An 18,940-nucleotide genomic window follows, 5' to 3' on the forward strand; every position below is an offset into this window, starting at 1 on the left:
GTAGGGTCCTACTCTGGAGCAGAATAAGGGCTCACCAAAGAGGGCTGCTGCCTTTCCTGAGTCCTGCTGTTGTCCAAGCCCCGAGGCTGGTGTTTGGTGTTGCCCTCCTCCAAAGGGAGGCGTAGTGGCCAGGGCTTCAGGGGAAGAGAGCTGGTCAGAGGTCCAAGGCTCCCACGCTGGCCTGCCACAGCCCAGCTCTCTGACGTTGGACGCTTTACCGGCTCTTTTTCTTACAGGAAAGAGGTAGATTAAACACTCTCAGAGTTTCCTTCCAGCCCTGAAATTCTGACCTGCTTGGCCAGTGTGTTTTGTCTTCTTCACAGGTCTCCTGAAAGGGCTTGTCAAAGGAGGTGCTAGGGCAAAGGGCAACTCAGAATTGGCTTTGGGAGCCCGGAGGAAGATACTACTTTGTGAAAGAGCAGTCACATCTGGGGATGGATCCACGCAGCTGGTGGGAATGGTCCTGTTACCTTGGGCTTATAAGTCGCTGCCTCAGCTGCCCCGTGCTGCCCCATGTCACCCTCCATCCTGCCTGCTGACCTCACCTCCTTCCTCTGGGGAGGTGCTCTCTTTGAGTGTTGGGGTGCCTCTTGGGCCACAGGCTGCAGTGCTCAGCCCTCCAGTGTATAAGGAGGTTATCAAACCCAGACATCCTGGGTGGCTTCTGCCGCTTGAATGATAAATAACTAAAACTTCTCCGCCAGTATTTATTTATTATATTTATTTATTTTTGGCTGTGCCGGCTCTTTGTTGTTGCACATGGGCTTTCTCTAGTTGTTGGGGCTACTCACTAGTTGTATTGCACTGGCTTCTCATTGTGGCGGCTTCTCTTGTTGGAGAGCACAGGCTGTAGGCACATGGACTTCAATAGTTGTGGTGTGACAGCTCAGTTGTTGTGGTACATGGGCCTAGTTGCTCCTCGGCATGTGGAATCTTTCCCAACCAAGGATTAAACCCGTGTCCTCTGCATTGGCAGGTGGCTTCTTATCCACTGCACCACCAGGGAAGCCCATCACCCAGTATTTTGATTGGACACCTGAGTAATTATTTTGAAATTCACAGTCCAAACTGGGATCTAGTCTTTTGAATGAGATCAGTGGGTAACCTTCACTTCCGGCTGGGGCAGATTTGCGAGGTCGTCATTGGGGGCAGCTGAATTTGAAAGAGTGAATCTTAGATTGCAAAGGGACCCTGTGGCCCAGCTGTGGAGCAAGCTGTGGGTGGGAAGCAGGATAGGAAGGGGCGTGAGGCAGCAGTGGCAACGTTCCGTGGTGGGAGCCACAGTCAGGAGGAATCTGGTACCACGTTCCTGGGACCTCATTGCCCAGGGTGGCGGCTGGTCCTGCTGCCCAGCCAGGCTCACAGATCTGACTCCTGCAAGCCTGCTCTCCACCCCTCAGTGAGGCCTGTGTCATTTCCTGTTGGATGAAGGGTGTGTATGTCACTGCACTTGTGGGCCGCCAGCAGGAGTGTGCATGCTCTGAGCCTGCTCTGATGTCACAGCCTTTTCAGGGTCAGCTGGAAGGAAGCTTTCAGAGCCGAGTCTCCTGGCACTCTGGCATCCCAGCATTGGAGAACTTGGGGTCTGGGGCTCCGGGGCAGCAGCAGAAGGGCTCCCAGAGACCCCTGCTGCTATCTGAGGGAAGAACGAGCCACTGTGACATAGCTTTTCTACAGTGTGTTAGCCAAAGATGAGGTTTCAGAACCCACCTGCGACCAGATCCCAGGTCCACAGTCCCCGCTGTGCAACCTGCACAAGTTACATCACTTTCTTGATCCCAGGCTCCTTATCTGTTAAAGGGGTGTAAGAATCATGCCCACCTCACGGGGGCGCCATGCCCACCATGCGAGGGGTGCCCCGCCCAGCAGCTGGCACTTGGCAAATGCGGGCTGAGTGAATGGTGGCTGTTGTTATCTTTATCATCAGCCAGCATCCTTGTTGCGCAGGAGCCCAGCCTGGGAGCCTCCCGTCCTGCTCTGCCCTGCAGTTTTCACCTTGTGCTGAACCTGTTCCTGTGCTTGCCTCGCAGGAGCCGCAAAGACAGCCTGGAAAGCGACAGCTCCACGGCCATTATTCCCCACGAGCTGATCCGCACGCGTCAGCTGGAGAGCGTCCATCTGAAATTCAACCAGGAGTCAGGAGCCCTCATCCCTCTCTGTCTCAGGTGAGTGCCACAGTGCACAGCCTGGCCTCAAGGAGCTACCAGGCCTATGCTTGCCCCCACATGCCTTGGCAGAGTCTGGGACCCTGGGGGGGAGGAGAGCTAGTCAGGCAGCTCCAGCCTGGGCCTGTGGGCGGGCCTGTGGCCCCCTAGCCCACCAGTAGCCCCCACTGCACTGAAGAGCTCTCCTTTGTGCAGAGAAGTGTTCCCCCAGCCCTGCTTCCTTACAAAAGTCCAGTAACCTAGGATATCTCAGACCCCCCCCCGCCATCCCACCAGCCCAGTGGCAGGGTCCCTGGTAGCACTGGGGCCGTAGGGCATGGGCTACAATGGCTGGGACTCTGTTTTCTCCTGCTTTGCTGTTTTTCCATGCAAAACAGTCAGTTCTCTACACCCTGTGGCCCGCATCATACTCCTTGAGGGACTCAGAAGCCCAGACTATGTCCCTTCTGCTGCCATCCACAGTGCCAGAAACCCAGCCCCAGGGCCAGAATGCAGCTCCCTGCGTGAGGACACTGCCCTGGGAAAACCTGTGCAGCTGGCTTCCTACACAGCCCCGGGGGTTCCACCCTCAATTTTACAGCAAGGATAACTGTAAACCCTGACAACAGTGACAGGGAAAAAGGGGAGTGTACTTTTTGGGACCGTCCCTACTGTCCCAGAGCCTGGGGAAAGAGCTTGGGTGGAAACCAGCCTGGCCCAACAGGGCAAAGACAGCAAGTGGTCAGAGTGACCAGGGGCTGGCTGGGCCCCTATACAACCCCCACACCCCCCCAGGACCCCAACCACTTCCTCCCCCAGCTCCCTCTCTGGCCCAGGCTCAGGGCCTTTAGGCTGGTGAAAGGTTAATCTGAGGCCGCCTGAGGAAGCCAGGAGCAGGTTTTTCTTCCTTTGCTGACTGGCATCTCTGCCCCCACAAGTTGTCCCTGCCCACCCTTCCTCCAGGTGTTATTTCCAGATTGGGGGTTAACAATAACTTCTGTGGCTCTCTCAGAGTGACCCTACTTGGCTTCAGCTTTTTTTAAAGATGTGGACTTGGTAGCCATTTAAATCTCACGAGAGGCCCGGAAGTGGGTGGACCAGACACAGGTTGTGCTGTGCCATCACCCAGGGCTATGGGAAATTTGTTTAGGGGCTTCTTCATCCCCACCCTCCAAACAAAGTGGTGCACGGTCCCCCTTTTAGCTCTGGGCCTGACCTTGGGCACGTTACCACATGGCCCCTCTGGCCTCAGTTTCCTCATCAGGACACGGAAGAGGTGGACCTCTCTCCCCTTGCAGCCCCTCTGAACGCTGCTCTGGTGTCTGCCAGCCTTGAGTACTTTGGAAGGATGCCAGTAGAGAACTCATGAGAGGCTTCTCTTGGGAGGTGTTGAGATGAACGTGTTTGGTTAAGTCCCCTGTTAGTGGGCAGGTGGTCAGTCAGAAGGGCATTTGCCAGGCACCCCATCCCGGGAGTGTAGCCCCCACAGTCCCTGAGCACCCTGGCCAGGCCCGCTCTCACTGTCTCACGTTCCCACCCCCAGGGGCAGGCTCCTGCACGGACGGCACTTTACATATAAAAGTATCACAGGTGACATGGCCATCACCTTTGTCTCCACGGGAGTAGAAGGCGCCTTTGCCACCGAGGAGCACCCTTACGCAGCTCATGGACCCTGGTTACAAGTGAGAAGGCTCTTTCTCTTCTGCCTGCCTCCTTTCCTGTGCCCACCACCTCCGTCTCCTCCCTTGGCAAGCTCCCGGAGGTGCCTTCCTGTGGGGCCAGTGGTGAGATGCCATGTGGTGTGTGGATGCTTCCACCTAGCCCACCAGCTCTAGGAGCACTTCCTGGCCTCTCCCTGTCCCCCAAGACAGGAATGGTAACTTTCCAGGCTCTGGCTGTGGATAATTCTGTTTGCCATGGAAATTCAGTTTTGAGGGATGTGAGACTTTCTGCATCTCAGGTAAAGCAAGGTACAGGAAATGAGGGGTGCAGCAGGGTGGGAGGGAGGGTGGAAGCCACTCTCCACTATTTGGGGAAGCCCACCAGAATACCTAGAAAGTGGGCATCTGAACCTGGACCAGGAATGGGCTGTGATGGGCAGATCTCAGCAGATCGAGCCTGCCCCTTCTCATCTAATGGTTCTCCTGTGTTTCTGATGGACACCCAGCTTCTCAGTGCAGACCTGCTGGCTTTTTCCAGAACACTTTGTCCTTCCTTTGCTCTTCTGGCTGGGGCACAGCCTCAAGCCATTGCCAAGCAGGGTGCCCAGACCTGACAGCCACAGGCCTCCTTCCAATCCCCACCCTGCCCAGGTCTCTAACGGGTACTTGGCCTGGAACAGCCCACTCCCAGAAGTAGTAGAGGAACAGCATTCTTTTTTGTCTGTTGGGGGTGTGGGAGGAGGAACACGCCACCTTACCTCTCTCAGAAAGGGAGTCTGACCCTAATGTAAAAGATGACTCTGCCTTGTCTGTGGTGTATCCTGGGCAGTGGGGGGCAGCAGTGGGCAGGGGGATTACAGTCGAGGGGAAGAGAATTTTGCTGGTTCTGTGGGTTTAGGCCAGTCTGGGGAGAGTGTGAAGTGTATTTGGCCTTAATGTAGGCATGCTTTTAGTTTGTGTGTGTGTGTGTCTCCTCCTCAGGCCAGCTCCTCCCTCCCCCTTCCCACCAAAATACTAACCCTTAATTAAAACAAACAGCAAACAAAGGATACCAACCAAACTCCCAAGACTAAGCTGAGGTAGAAATGGAAGCTGGTGCTTTAGGGATATTGTGTTCCATAAATTATCTTGCCTTTTTCCACTGCTGTTATTACATTGTTTCATAACAAAATTACTTTGAACCATAAAGTTATAAATACATTTTAAAAGTCCCACTTGGTAACATTAGATTTCTGTCCAATGTGGTGTTAGTAGTTACCTTAGCAAAAGCTCTGAAGTATATAGCATTTGAAATTAGCCCAGAACAAGTAGAAAGGGCCGCCTCCCACCCCCAGCGTATCCCAGGCCTCCAGGCTGCTTGTAGAGAGCAGGGGTAGGGGGGTAGGCCTCCCACCTGCGGCACAGAGCTGGGAAGGAGTTGGGGGTGGACCCTGCAGGAGACCCAACCCCTGCCAGGTCAGAGGTCATCATTCCCAGCAGGTGACAGTGTGTTGACAGGTCTCAGCAGAAGTGTCCTCAGTACTTTGCATATTGAAGGTTAAGCACTTTTTCTTGGGAAAGTAGGAACTAGAGCCTCCCCAACTCGAGAATAAGTGCCACCCAGTTGCCTTTGATGTGCTTGACTCTGAACCTGTCCTTGGAGCCCCGCCATCCCTCCTGGAACATCTTCCTGCCTGGGGTGGGGGTAGGGGGCCAGCATCTGCAGTTCTCAGCAGCCTGGTGGCCTGGGCCTCCAGAGGGCTCAGCACATGTCACGTTGCCCCTCAGTCCCCCCAAAGGTCTGGGCCCAACCCTGGTTCCCAAGCCCCCGATCCCCTAGCTGCTGGGGTTTCCTTCCAGCTCTGCTCCCCCACGCCTCCCTGGCAGCCCCTCAGCCAGCTCGAGCACTCGCCCAGCACATGGTCCCCTCCCAGGCACTGTTGCCTGGGGAACCGGAGCGGTGGGAACCAGCCGCTGGCCTCGGCATGTTTCAATAAAGTTGCTGTGCTGGGAGCTGCTTAATCAAAGGCCTGTGTTATGGGCTCATTAGTGTGGTCCACCACAGGGGCCAGCTCACAGAGGAGCTCCCGGGAAGGCTGGCTGGGGCCCGCTCCCCAAGCACGCACCCTAACTCACCCAGGGCTTTCTCAGGCCCTGTCCAAGGAGCCTTGGGAAACCCTCTGCCCCTGCCCCCAGCCCAGCCCTCCTTGCCTCCCCACCCCCAAAGCAGTCAGCACTTTCTGCATCTGACTGCCAGCATCAGCCTGCCTTCCTCTCTAGGGTCTTGCCACTGTGGTCACAGGCAGCTCCCTGGCTTGTGGGAACCTGGGCTTGTAATTACTTGTGGGCCTCTCAGTCTCCCCCTGGGGCCGCCTGTCTCGCTGGGAGTCTGAGGACCTCCTGGAGGTCTGGGGTCAGGCTCCGGGTCACCAGTGAAGGCCCAGCCCACTGGGCCAGGAAAGACACCGAGCTCTTCTGGAGGGAGACCCCAGCAGAAAGACTCGCCTTCACCTCCTATGGGACTCTCTCCCTCATGCTTCTGGATTCCAGGATGTCTCCCCGGCCCCTGTGTGCCCAGGCCTGTTGGGGGCAGGGAGGCAGGAAGGAACTGAATGCAGCAGCCCCAGGACTGAAGAAACCCAGACTTCTGTTCTCTTGGCTGCTGCTGGAACACTTTCCGTTGGTCCCAGATGAATTGGGAGGGGCTAGGATGACTTTTCTTGCATCAGCCTTCAGCAGCCTTGGAAGCCCTCACTCCCAGCCTTGGCACCTTGTTCTGGCCTCCAGCCCAGGCCTGTTATCTCTTGGGGAAGTGGCATGGCAGAGACACCCCACATGGGAGAAGATGACAAAGGAGAGCCTGAGAGAAAAAGGCAGAAAGTGAGGGAATCTGGGCCCTTTCCGGGGTTTCTGGAGTAGCGCCAGACAGACCCCCAGACCCACCAGCTCCTGGGCCAGCACCTGCCTTGAGGCTACCCCCTTTCTCCAGGTCCACCCCCCCACCATCCCTCCAGCCCCAGGAACGTCAAGGCCTGGCTTACAGAAAGGCAGGGCTGCCTGCCACCCCAGAGTGAGCACAGTGGACACTCCCCGCTTCCTGGAGGAACTGGAGAGGCAGGAATCCTCCAATTCCTTAGGCTCTTCAGTTTCCAGAGGTTGACACCAGACTCCTCCGTCTGCCCTACCCTTGGCTGTTTTTATCTCTGCTGAGATGGTGGAGGCTGTCAGCCAGCTCCAGAGGAGTACAGGAGGGTCTTTGGACCGGGGGAGGCCTGCCAGCGTCCGCTCCCACACACACCTTCCCCCAGCATTCCTCAACCCAGTGGCTTTAACAAGCCTCTCTCCCTTGAGTCTGTCAACACTGGGCTGTTAGTCTCTGAGCGGGAGCCTGGCCCAGAGCTGAGTCGTTCATCCGTCCCCAGCCAAGATTGATCTGAAGGGGGAGAAGTCGGCCCCAGAGGTCACTCAGGGGTCACATCACCAAATATGAGAATATTTTTTTTTAAGCCCTGCAATGCTTTCTCAGCTGTGTGGTGTCTGACGGCTCACCCAGGTGGCCCCCCTTTCCCAGCCATTCTCTGCCAGCCTTGATGGGAGGCCTGGGGCTTGGGAGAAGACGCCCAACAGCTGTTCAAGTGGGATTCACTTCTCCAGGCCAGATCTGGGGAGTCACTGCCAGGCTCTGCCCCTCGCCCAGTGGCTGACTCACGCCCCCACCCTGTGGACAGGCCTCAGCTTTCTCCTGTCTCATGCACCCATTTGGACATTGTGTGGAAGACACTTGGCGAACCCTGGCCTAGGCCCGGCGCAGCTCCTCTAACGTGCCTCTGCTATTTCTCCTTCCACTAGTGAACGTGGCATCCCAGAAGACCTTTGCTTGGCTGTCCGAGGGTCCTCATTGTCCCAGCTACAGCCATAGGGCTTCAATCTCAGCACTGTGCCTGGGGAGGTACACGAGAGGACTGAGAGGGCCTGTCGTGCCCTCACCAGCTGCCAGCCAGAGCAGGAGAAGTCTGAGCCCGCTCCTGGCCACCTCAGCCAACGCTTCGCCACCCTCCGAGAACAGGAAATGAATGCAGCCTCACTGTGCGGCTGCTTGCAGTGGTACCTGCCACACCCCACCTCTGCCCCTGAGCCTAGGGTGGGGGTGGGGGTGCTCCAGGCCGTTGTCTAGCTTTTGTCCGGCCTGTTGGTGTTGGGGGGACGCAGACTAAATGGCTTCCTGGTCCCTGCCTCCTCCCTGCCATCATGGGTGCCAGAGCAGCTCCTTGGCAGGCCCTACCCTGTAAACAACACATTTCCTTCCCTGAGAGGAGGAAAGGGAGGGAAAAAGAAAGCCAAACTTGTTGGGAAGCAAGAACAACGTGTCAACACGAAGAGCAAACAAGGCCCCAGACAAAGTGCGGATTGTCACACTGAGGGGAAGGAGTGGGCATTGTCAGTGCTGTTTGCAGACTCAGAAATATCACTGACCGCAGACATTTGAATCAGATCTGCAGTGGCTGGGCCCCTGCCTGCCCCACCGCCAGGCCTGCCCAGGACAGGCACACGATGAAAGATCACTTTTCAGGTTCCTTCTGGAACTTGCTGGGGCCTGGGGAATTGGGAAGATTATTGACGATCCTCCCTCTTCACTCCCCAGCCAGGCTATCCTAAGGCGCTGGGTGTGAACACCTTGGAGTAATCGGCTGGCCTGTGCTCCAAGCCCCCTCCCTGATCAAAGGTGGAGGCTGGGAGTGGGGGGCAGGGAGCCACTGCCACCCTCACAGCTCTACCAGTCAGAGCTGGTGGGAGAGCTGCAGCCACTAACTCATCCCTGTTGGTTAAACCTGTGCCTAGACCCGCTGCCCCTGTGAGTGTGTTTCCCCAGGGTACCCTCCACCATTATCTCCTGCGGGGAGGGGTTGCCTTTTTAAAATGCAGATCCCTTGGACTAGCCTGAGCTACTCAGATTCAGAAGGTCTGGATGGTGCCTAGTATCTCCAGGTTTTCAAAATCCTCCCCAGGGAGTTTCTTCTCAGATTGCTTGGGGGGGCTTCCCGCCTCACTAGAGCGTCTTCTCCCTCCAAGGGCTGTTTGTGCACAGACATAAGCATCTTATGCCCAGTTCTCAGTGAGCATGAGCATCGATGAGAGCTGTTTCATTATTAGTATTATTTCTACTGCTGTTTTCTGGACTGGAGCAACTGTGGCCTCACATACACGTTTACCAAGCTGACCTGGAAATCTGCCCCATTGGAAACTGTATCGGGGCGTGGTTTGCCTTCCTTTCCACTTGGCCAGCCTGGTTTTGAACAGCTGCCTGTCTGTGACGCCCAGGGTTCCAGCCCTCTTGAGCTGAGCAGGTGGCCAGGAGATGTGTCGCTGGTTTTCCAGGCCATTGAGTTGAAGCCAGAGTCACCTCCACCTCCCCCAGCAGAGAAGAGAAGTCAGCTCTGAATATACGAAGCTTCTAGAATTGAGGTGCCTTCCCCAGACAGAAAAAGAGCATCTTCTACCACCATGAGTTCAGGTCACTGCTCTTCTAAAGTCCAGACTTGACTTGTCTCGACACCCGCTCGTCTGCACAGTGGAAATGATGGTTACCTTCCTCATGATGATGAGGCCTAAGATGATACCAGTCAAGCACTTAGCCCTGTGCCTGGCACATGGAGGAGGCACTGGTGCTTCTGGCTGCTGGTGGTGTTATCCTTACTGCTGTCATTCTCATAACCCTTCTTATTATTATTTGTGGCAGAGCCAGGCAGCTCCATGGGGACCCAGGGAGCTTCAAGAGTCCCAAGTCCCAGAACTGCACAGGCTTTTCCCACAGTTGCATCACAACGGCGTGTCTGTTCCTCGTGAGAGCATCCAGGAGCTGCTGCATCGCGGCTGTCTATCTCCAGTGTCCTGTTGATAGGATCTGTTAACAGTCTCAGCTCCAGGTCTGAAATATACAAAGAACAGGGCCTGTTTGTTCAATCCGAGCTTCTAAGGTTTAACTCCCAAAGGAAATTAAATTAGGTGCCTGGAGCTATGACAGTCTGTCGTGTTTCTTTGTAGGGAATGTCACCCTTAATATCATGCAGATCTCATGTATAATTTTCCCCATTCAATTCTTTTTAAAATAATGTGAAGTTTCCAGCAGGAACCAGCCAATCACCAAAAGTGAAAATTGAGGAGCCACTAGGGTTTGTCCCTCCTTTTGGTCTTGCAGTCCTCTCCCCCAGCTGAGTATAAAATGAGTCCACACACAGATATTAATAGTACACACTTGGTAGTTGGTCTACTGAAAGCCACCGGAATTCACCCTCTCTCCACCACCAACTCCATACCTTTGTCAGAAGAACTGGCTTAGTTCTGAACCCCTGTTAGTGGGGTTATTTTTCCCATTTCTCCAGCTGTTTGGAATCTCTCTGTGTGGTCACCATTCCTGTGAACCCTCTGCCCATCTCCTCTCACCCCCAGCACTAGTTACAGTCCCAGGCCTATTTACTTCTCTGGCAGAAATGTCCTCCCTCCCAAGTATTTGTGGGTTAGAAATCAGTTCAGCCTGGCCCGGACTGGAGCCATTGTAATATAATTGGGTTTTAGGTATGCTTGTGTTTGTGCTCGCATTTGTAGAGATGGCAACAAGCCCCGGAAATTCCCAAAATGTGAATGTGACTTTTGTACTGCTCAAGCAGACTGGTGATAACTGGTTGAGAGACTTCGGGCTTTGGGGGGTGGGGGTGGTGGGGGGAACCCTGGGATAAGAGCTGTGGGAGTTAGAAACAGTGGCATTGGGCAGCGTCACAGTAGTCCATGAGAGGAGTTACCCGGTCCCACCTTAGGGAACCAGGAGGAAGCTGGGAGGGGGCATCTCAGGTGAGCATTTTCACAGACCCGCTTTGCCTGTCCAAACTTTGACTCTGTCTCCACTTGAAGCCTAAGCTTCTCAAACAGAAACTGGTGAGGAGACGTGGGCTGGTGGTTGGAGCTGTTTTGTCCCTGACTGTGGGCTTGTAGCCTGAGAAGGAGATGACCTTTGGCTCCCCGTCAGTCCCAGGAAGGTGCTTGTCTAGCTGGGGAATGGACTGCTTTCATGGCTGTTTCCCTAGGGCTCCACCCAGGGCCAGGCCTAGCAGAGGCACCCAGGGAATGCTTCTGGAATCAAGTAGGTTGACGGGCAAGTGACCGGAAGAATCAATACATGAGTAAATACCGTGAGGGTTAGACTTCAGGATTTGGAAGCTCTGCTTTGCACACTAACTTTAGAGTCCAGACAAGACTGGGACATGGGGACTTCCCTGGTGGTCCAGTGGTTAAGACTCTACCTTCCAGTGCAGGGGGCATGGGTTAAATCTCTGGTTGGGGAACTAAGATCCTACATGCCATGGGTCAACTAAGCCTGCATACCCCAATGAAGACCCAGCTCAGCCAAAAAAATAAGGACCAGGACATGATCTTTTCTCTGCTGCTCACAAGCCATGTGACACTGGGCAAATCTCATAACCTATCTGTGTCTCAGTTTCCTCATCTGAAGGAGATAAGCTCTATGAGCAGTTAGTACAGTGCTCGGTGTGGTTCAATGTGCATCGGTGTGCTCGATGTTTTGTCTGCCCACTTGGGGTGGTTTTCTCATCCCTTGCTCACACCTCCACCCAGTCAACTTCCTCCCTTCGGAAACGTCCATCTTGTGAGGTGCCCAGTGAGCCTACTTGCTTGCCCGCCTTCCTCTGCCATTTCACTTTATCTGATACACTGACCTATTCCAAACGTTGAGACATATGTTCTTATCAGAATGGATAATTCCCTGGGGAAACCTGCTAGTATTTTCTCAAGTCCTGGATCCTCCTCCTTGTCATAGGGGACTTTTCCCGCACCTTGGTCTTCACCTCGTTGTTTCTGTTCCTCTGTCCCCACATCCCACCCCGGGGCATTCAGAGGCTACTGGAGAAGGCAAAACAGGTGGGGAGAGTCACAGCCTGGGGTCACAGAAGGGTCCGCTGCAGAGGTCAGGAGGCCCCATGGACCAGCATGGGGAGGAGTCGGGTGGAGGACAGGATCAGGCTGGGAAGAGGAAAGACATGCCTAGCCTGGGCCTAGCGTGGGACCGGCCTGAATAGAGGAGCCTGTTGAGAAGATGGCCCTGCAGGTTGAGAAAGTCCTGGGTATCCTTGCTATTGACTACATATCGGGTGAGGGTGCTGGTTGTGCCCCTGAACAGAGGGGCAAGGCTGATCTCAACAGCAAGCATGAAGCCACGAGGTAGCAGACTAGAGTAGTGAAGTGGGATAGGTGGGAGGTGCCCTGGAGAAGACGTTTCTTAAAAGAAAACTTGAAGAATTCAGTGGCTGAATGGGGCTGGCAAGGCAGGGCTTTGGGAGCTTGGGGCCTGAGAGGAGGTAGACATTACGATGGGTGTTGAGGAGTCCCTTTCCCTTTGGTAAAATGAGAGAGGTTGGTGCAGCTCAGACATTCCTAGATGTACCTTCCGGGGCATTTCCAGATTCCAGGCAAGGCTTGTATTCCAAACCCAAACAGATTCCTTTTGTCCTCCCAAGTGGGACTGGGGGAACTCGTGAACCTTGTTGAACAAGGAGGATGTTGGAGTCACTGTCCTCTGCCCTTCGGCTTTTCTGTTTCCCCTCTACCATACTGCAACATGCAGGATGCCCAGACTGCCAAAATAGGGGGCCTTCCCTGCCCATCCTCATGTCCCTCCTGGGACCAGCACTGCCATCTCTCCTGATGTCCTCACCTTGATGCCCACTGTCCTGTATGTTCTTCCTTCTCTGCCCAGTCCCTCTGATATTGTAGGCAGATGGTGGTGGGAGGTGGGGGCAGGCTGGGGGTGACAGTCAGGGATAGGCCTCAAGTACTTCCCCTGGCCCTAGAACACATCACAGTGGGCTCATCGCTCCTCCACAGCCTGAACAAAGGTCTATAGCTTGGCAATTAGCAAAAAGACCATACACTTTAAACAAATAATAATAATAAAAGCCTGTCTTGTGCCTTCTTCCCAGATTCTGTTGACCGAAGAGTTTGTAGAGAAAATGTTGGAGGACTTAGAAGATTTGACTTCTCCAGAAGAAGTAAGCTGTTTGGTTCTCTCTGACAGCAAGGTTCCAGTCTCCAGGAGTCTCTGTGTGCATGCGTGCATGTGTCTGTCTCTGACGTGTGGAGAGAAGCTGGAAAGGAGACTCTGGAGATGTTAGACGGCTTCATTTCACTTCCCTGAACCTCCCCCTTCCCCACCCCCAACCCTTGTGAGGACACCCAGCAAATGGTCTGAATTGCCAGCTCCCGAGAAGCTCATTGAAGAGGCAGCCAGGGCCTTTGGGCTAGTACAGAGTTCTCCTCAGCCCCTGCTGTTCCCTGGCAGGTTCTGAACAGAAAGCCCATGCCTGCTGCCAGAGAACATTCCATGGAGGAGTTCTGGTGGGCAGCAAGGGGCTCCTGCTCCAGCCTCAGGCCACCCAGGAGCCACGCTCCTTCCTCCCGCCTCTGACCACGAGTGCTCCCCTCTGGGCCCGCCTCTTCCAGCCCCAGCTGAGCTGCGGGCCAGGTGGGGGCCTGTGCTTGTCCTGGCTACTCCACTGGGGTACAGGAGTGGAGCCCACAATCCCCTTTGTTTTTCTTCCTTGTTCCCGGCATCCTCGTTTGTGGGGACTTACCTCATCCTGGAAAGTCCCTTCCCCTCCCCCGGCCTCCTACCAAGCAGCACCCCAGCGGGGTTGAGCCTTCCTGGCCTCAGCGTCCTGCCCAGATAGGTTAATGGAACATTAGCACACTGACAGTTCTAGGGCTCTTCTGGGCTCTCCCTTGTCCGGGGGCAGAGACAGACCCTTCTTCTGCCCTTTCTGCCCAGAAGTGTATTTTGGGGAGAGCTCCTTCACCTCCCAGGGGCCAGGCTTCCAAGCCAGAGTGAGGCCAGGCAGGAGCCAGCTTTCAGCCAGGGCCCAGTCAGCCCGGACACAGAGGCCTCCGACGGATGTCCACAGGGCAGAGGACCGTCCACAGGGCAGGACTGGCCTGTCCAGGTCTCCAGGTGGACAGGAGCTCCTCAGAGCCTGAGGTCACCCCTAGTGGGATAATGTCTTCTCTCTTCTCATTTATACATTGAAAAGTCACTAAGTACCCAGTCTGTGCCAGCCGGTCAACCCCCACAGGTCACCAGCTCCCGAGGCCCGGCTCCCATTCAGTCAGACCAGAGCCGGCTGCCCAGAAGCGCTTCCGGAGAGGCCATGTCGCACAGGGATGGCACAGCGCCAGACTGCTGCTCTCAGCTCGGGTGCTGAGGGGGTGGAAGGGGGGTAGTCCAGGCAGGAGCGACAGGAGCCAGGAGGAGCTTAGGAAAGTAGGTCACTAAAAATGACTTTTTTTTTTCTTTCCTGTCCAAGGCTGTCCCCACACCCTGCCCTCCTCTCCACTTTGGTCCTGGCTTGGACAGTCCCCCATCCGAGGGAGGGAGAGGGAACCAGCCGGGCAGTGTCAGGCCGTCCTCTTCTAGCACCACCTCTGGGCAGGCTGAGGGCCCTGCTCTTCCCTCCTTCCCAGCTTGCTCCCGGATTAGCATGAGTCCTAAAAGGCAGACCCTGCTCCTGAATCAGGGAGCATCTCTGATCACCAGCTGTGTGCCTGCTGGCCCCATGCAGGGTCCTCGCATACACAGGGAACATGTCAATCTCTTCCCCTATCCCCCACCAGAAGCTTGAGAAACAAAACTGTAGGCAAATCAGTGATTCCGGGGAGTCGGGTCATAAGAACTTGGGCTCTCCTTGGCCACTGCCAGCACCTCTCAGGCTGGTAGCCCTGGGAAGCTTGTGAGGATGAACGAGGGGGAGCAGGGTGGGGAGCTCCTCTCAAGTTTGCACCAGGCCCAACAAGTCACCTCACACCACACTAGCTCTGCGTCTCCACTCCCACCAGGCCAAGGCAGGGCCTTCTTCCTTTGGACCTTTTGGCAAAGGCTCCAGAGGGCAGGTTCCAGCTTTCTTCCCTGCCAGCCTCGGAAAGGAGCCATGGCAGGGACAGGACCACAGAGTTCCAGACCTCAAGCCACTTCCCTGTAGCATCTGTACCCTCCCCTGCCTCTGCCCCCCCATCCTCTAGCCCCCGGGCCTCAGGGAGCAGATTCCTTACATGCTTGTGGCCAGAGGCAGAACCAAGGAAGTGAGCTGGAGGGAGGTCAGCACAGTCAAGAAAGAGTCAGAAAACAAGCCTCCTCCAAGCCCAGTTAATTATTGGCCGGGTGCAGGGAAGGAGGGGTCGGCGCTGGATCCCAGCCTCTCTCACCTGGGTTCAACATTCGTGACTGAAGCCAGGCAACCAACCGGTGGCCTGTCTTGCCCCAGCACCCAAGGGACAGGGCCTGAGTGAGAGTCCTTGCCTCTCTAGGCAGTGTGGGAAGAAGGCAGTGGATTCTAACTGTGTATCCTCTGGTTCTGTTCTTGTTGCCCCCTCCACAGTTCAAACTTCCCAAAGAGTACAGCTGGCCAGAAAAGAAGCTCAAAGTCTCCATCCTCCCCGACGTGGTCTTCGACAGCCCGCTGCATTAGCCTGGGCTGGCCCTGCAGGGGCCAAGGGTGAGCCCAGCTGCTTCCTGGTGACTCCAGTGTAACAAGTGTGTAAACGAGATTCCCGCAAACACAAGGACAAATGTGAGGATGACTGCGTAGCCCCCGCACCGCAGCCTGCTGGAATGCCCTGCACAGGTTGCAGGGCCCCCCCTCACCTGCAGCTTGGTGGGGGGGGGTCTCCGCCCCTGCAGCTGGCTGAGCCACGTGACCAGGCCAGGGCCCCAGTGGGCTGCAGTCGGGAAAATGTCAACCTTCCCCTCCTGCCACCGCAGGTTCTGGTTTGAGATTTGCCTCTGGACCTCTGATGTGCCCCCAGGTGGAGACAGGCCTCATTCCCACCTACCCTCTGCCGCATAGCCCAGCGGGAGGGGGGTGTAGCAGACACCTACCCTGCCCAGCTCAACTCTGGGAAGCCTTCTGTAGTCAAGCTCTTCTGGCCGTGGAACGATTCCTTTGATCGTGTTTGGTTTTCTTCACCCTTATTTTATTTTGTAGAAACCGGATGGTATTTTATTGCTCTTCAAAGATGTCCAGAAGCCATGTATATATGTTTTTTTAAAAAAACAGAACTTTATTTCCAGATGAACTTTCTCATTCTCACAGACAAGGGCCTGGGGCCGTCTTCCCCAGAGCCACCACCAGAAAAGGTGCTGGTGTTTGCCTGCCGGTCAAAGCCTGGGAGGAGTCAGCTTTGCACAGACGCTTTTCTTCCCTGCCAGGCCCAGGGGAGCCAAGACACTCCCCCATGCAGCCTGGAGCCCAGTTTAGCTGGGGCCAGGAAGGGCTGCTGCTGTTTCCCAGGTGGACTGGGCCCCCACAGAGTTCAAAATCATCAGGGTCTCTGAGACTTGGTGACCCCAGCTTCATCTTCTAGGCATTTTCCTCCCAACCAGGCCTGCCTGAGAGAGGGCGAAGCCCAGCACTTCACAGACCATCCCCACCTGCCACTCAGGGCCTGGGTCTCCAGCTCTTTGCCACTCCCATCCCATTCCCTCATCCCCTGGGCCTCCCAGCCTCAAGGCTGCAGGACTCTGACTTATTAAAAACAGAAAAATCAACCTCTTCACATGTCTTTCACATTAGTTTTGCAAACACTGCACTCTCCCGCCCTCCATTCATTTCTGCGTTGATTAATTTTTCATCCTTCATTCTCTACCCCTTGTCTTGTCTCCTTTCCGGCATCCTGGCCTCTAGTGGTCTTTGGTCCCTCACTGCAGTACTGCAGATCTCAGTCTTCTGTCTCATAGCCAACCTATCTCTGACCCGTAATTGTCTCTGGGGTTGTCTCCCACTTTTGACCTGTAATCACAAGCCCCTTTCAGGCCCTCTTACCCCTAACTCTGGGGACAGCTATTACGAGACCACCCTTCCGGCTCTCCCACGACAAAGTTCTTTTGTCTGTCAGGGACCACACAGACAGACAACATGCCCTTCCCCTCTCTGCAACCGCCACACACATGGGCACCACCAGGAGTGCCAAGAAGGCCCATAGGGCGCAGGGCACCTCTGATGAGCCATCCAGCCAAAGAGCCGCCTTCAGGGGCCATGAGGGTGGCCAGGCTATTGGACTTCCAAGGGGCCATTCAGGTCTGGCTCTTCCTCTGCTTACACCCTCAGGGCTACCTGGTTAGCACCATCAAACTCAGAGCTTCAAGGCAGATCCACCTGGCATCTGGGAGACACATACCACCACCCACCCCACCCCGCCACCAGCACAGCAAAGGTGGAAGCCCCTCTGGGCCTGATAGTGGCAGCAGCTATGCCTTCTGCTCTGAGGACTTTTCCAGAAGGACATTTCCTGGTCTTTACCCACCACAGCATCCCCACCTTGAAAACTCTTTGTCTTTAGATGTTTTGTGGCCAAAGAGGTGTCATTGACTTGCCTCCTTTCCTTGCCATCCTGACCTGCTTTTCCACAGATTCTTTCTAGGGACCTGCCTCTACCCCACCTACTTTGGCCTGGGGGCAGGGGGGTATTTTCTGAGCTAAGTTTTGTGGTCAGTACAGAAGGCAAAAGGGAAGCAGGTGAGCTCTGAGACAACAAGCCTGTGAAGCCTGTGGCTCCTTCCTGCCTCCCCTGCCCACACCCTCCCCACACACACCCCCCTCCTCTTATTGGGAACCTCCAAGGTTCAGCTGAGACCAGCCTCCATCTCATTTCCCTACAATGCTTTGGCTCCAGAGGAGTGGCAGAGCATCCACCATCTCTGCCCAGACCTCTCTCCTTTGGGCGGTGGTGCCTTCCAGAGGGGGCTCTACACTGAGAGGGGACCCTCGCTGAGGATGAAGCAAGATAGATCATGCGGCACATCCAGCACAGCACTTGGCATATGGCAGGCACTCACTAAATGGACCCATCCTTTCCCTCTCCATAGCTCTTTGGAAGCCCTGACCTCATAGTAAGTTGGGGAGGTTAAGAAGTCTCCCTCCCTACATCTGCCTCTTCCATAGGCTTCCCTGAAGCTTGCCCCTTCCTACCCTGTCCCTCCATGTCCCTGTGGCTGAAGCTTCTGAGGGGAAGGGGCTCCTCCATGCTGTTTGCTGGCAACACAAGGTGGGCACACCCGCGGCTTCTCAGGCCCAGTGTGGACTACAGGAGGCCCACGACCCCAGCTGCCATTCTGTGGGGGTGGGGAAGCTCACACAGGGTCTCAGGTCTGGCTGGGGGGCTGGTGCCTCTTCCTGCCCTTCTCTTCCAAACGTGAGGCTTCAGGGCAGGGTCTGGGAAGCCTCGAGGAGAATCGAAAGGGCTAGCATGTTTTAAAAAATAAACGCAAGTTCTTGGGACTGGGTTTTGAGATTGAGAACAGGGAAAAAACCTGCAGGTCCACCCCTATGGGGCAGACCAGGAGAGAATTCCCTTGATTGTATTTTTTTATCTGGTTGTCTTTCCTCGCTGGCTTCCAGGTCCTTGTGTCAAGTGAGGTACCTGGGTCCCTGTTATAAGTCAGGAGCCCTGTAGAAAGAGCCCTCCTTTTGTACAAGTACCTGAATGCTGCAATGAGCAGAATTTTGTAAAATTTTATATTAGTTTCTAATGTCAATGGTGACTCGGTTCCTGGGGGCTGCAGCCAGCCTGGGACTTTTGTAAGAATTTTTGGGTGACTCACTTAGATGTCGTTTCCTTCTTGTCCCCTCTTCCTCTGTGTAATCTAAGTGCATTAAATGTATTTGCAGAAGTGCCTGGGTCTTGTGCTCCTTTCTGGCTGCCTGGAGTAGGGGAGCGGAAAGCCTGGGGCCCTGGCAGAGGGTTGGGTTGGACTCAGCCTCTTAGAAGAAGCCAGGATGTGGAAAGGCCCAGAAGACTGATGTTGGGAGTGGAGGGGGTGCCAAGGAAGCAGGATCACATAGCGGTGACTCTTCAGTCATGCAGAAATGACTTCACAGGGACAGGCTCTCTCACTGGTCTTGAACTCCTCTAAGGTCAAGAGGGTAGGAGGTGTAACAGTCTGGGGTGATGAGTGAGAGCGAGTGGGTAAAGACCATCTCTTCTGCCTCATTCTCCTCTCCTCCTCTCACCAAAAAAAAAAAAAAAAAAGAAAACCTTTTTCCCCTGGGAAGGCAGGCCTTCCTCAGGTCCAGTTTGGAGTTCTTATGCCCCTTTCAGCGAGGA

At 55.2% G+C, this 18,940-nt stretch overlaps 1 protein-coding gene across 3 annotated transcripts in view; it reads left to right on the top strand.

Annotated features, from left to right (window-relative positions):
• Positions 1-18,506, top strand: part of SUFU (SUFU negative regulator of hedgehog signaling) — a 105,287-nt gene extending 86,781 nt beyond the window's left edge. For 2 of the 3 annotated variants that reach the window (XM_061162489.1, XM_061162490.1), the window contains exons 9-12: positions 2,031-2,165; positions 3,688-3,826; positions 12,772-12,840; positions 15,217-18,506. In XM_061162489.1, the coding sequence (XP_061018472.1) occupies positions 2,031-2,165; positions 3,688-3,826; positions 12,772-12,840; positions 15,217-15,306 (433 nt within the window). In that variant the 3' untranslated portion in view covers positions 15,307-18,506. The remainder of the gene's footprint in view (positions 1-2,030; positions 2,166-3,687; positions 3,827-12,771; positions 12,841-15,216) is intronic. The other variant, XR_009696138.1, reaches the window with a different exon arrangement.
• Positions 18,507-18,940: the final 434 nt, after the last annotated feature.

This window comes from Dama dama, chromosome 15, assembly GCF_033118175.1.
Source record: "Dama dama isolate Ldn47 chromosome 15, ASM3311817v1, whole genome shotgun sequence".
NCBI lineage: Eukaryota > Metazoa > Chordata > Mammalia > Artiodactyla > Cervidae > Dama > Dama dama.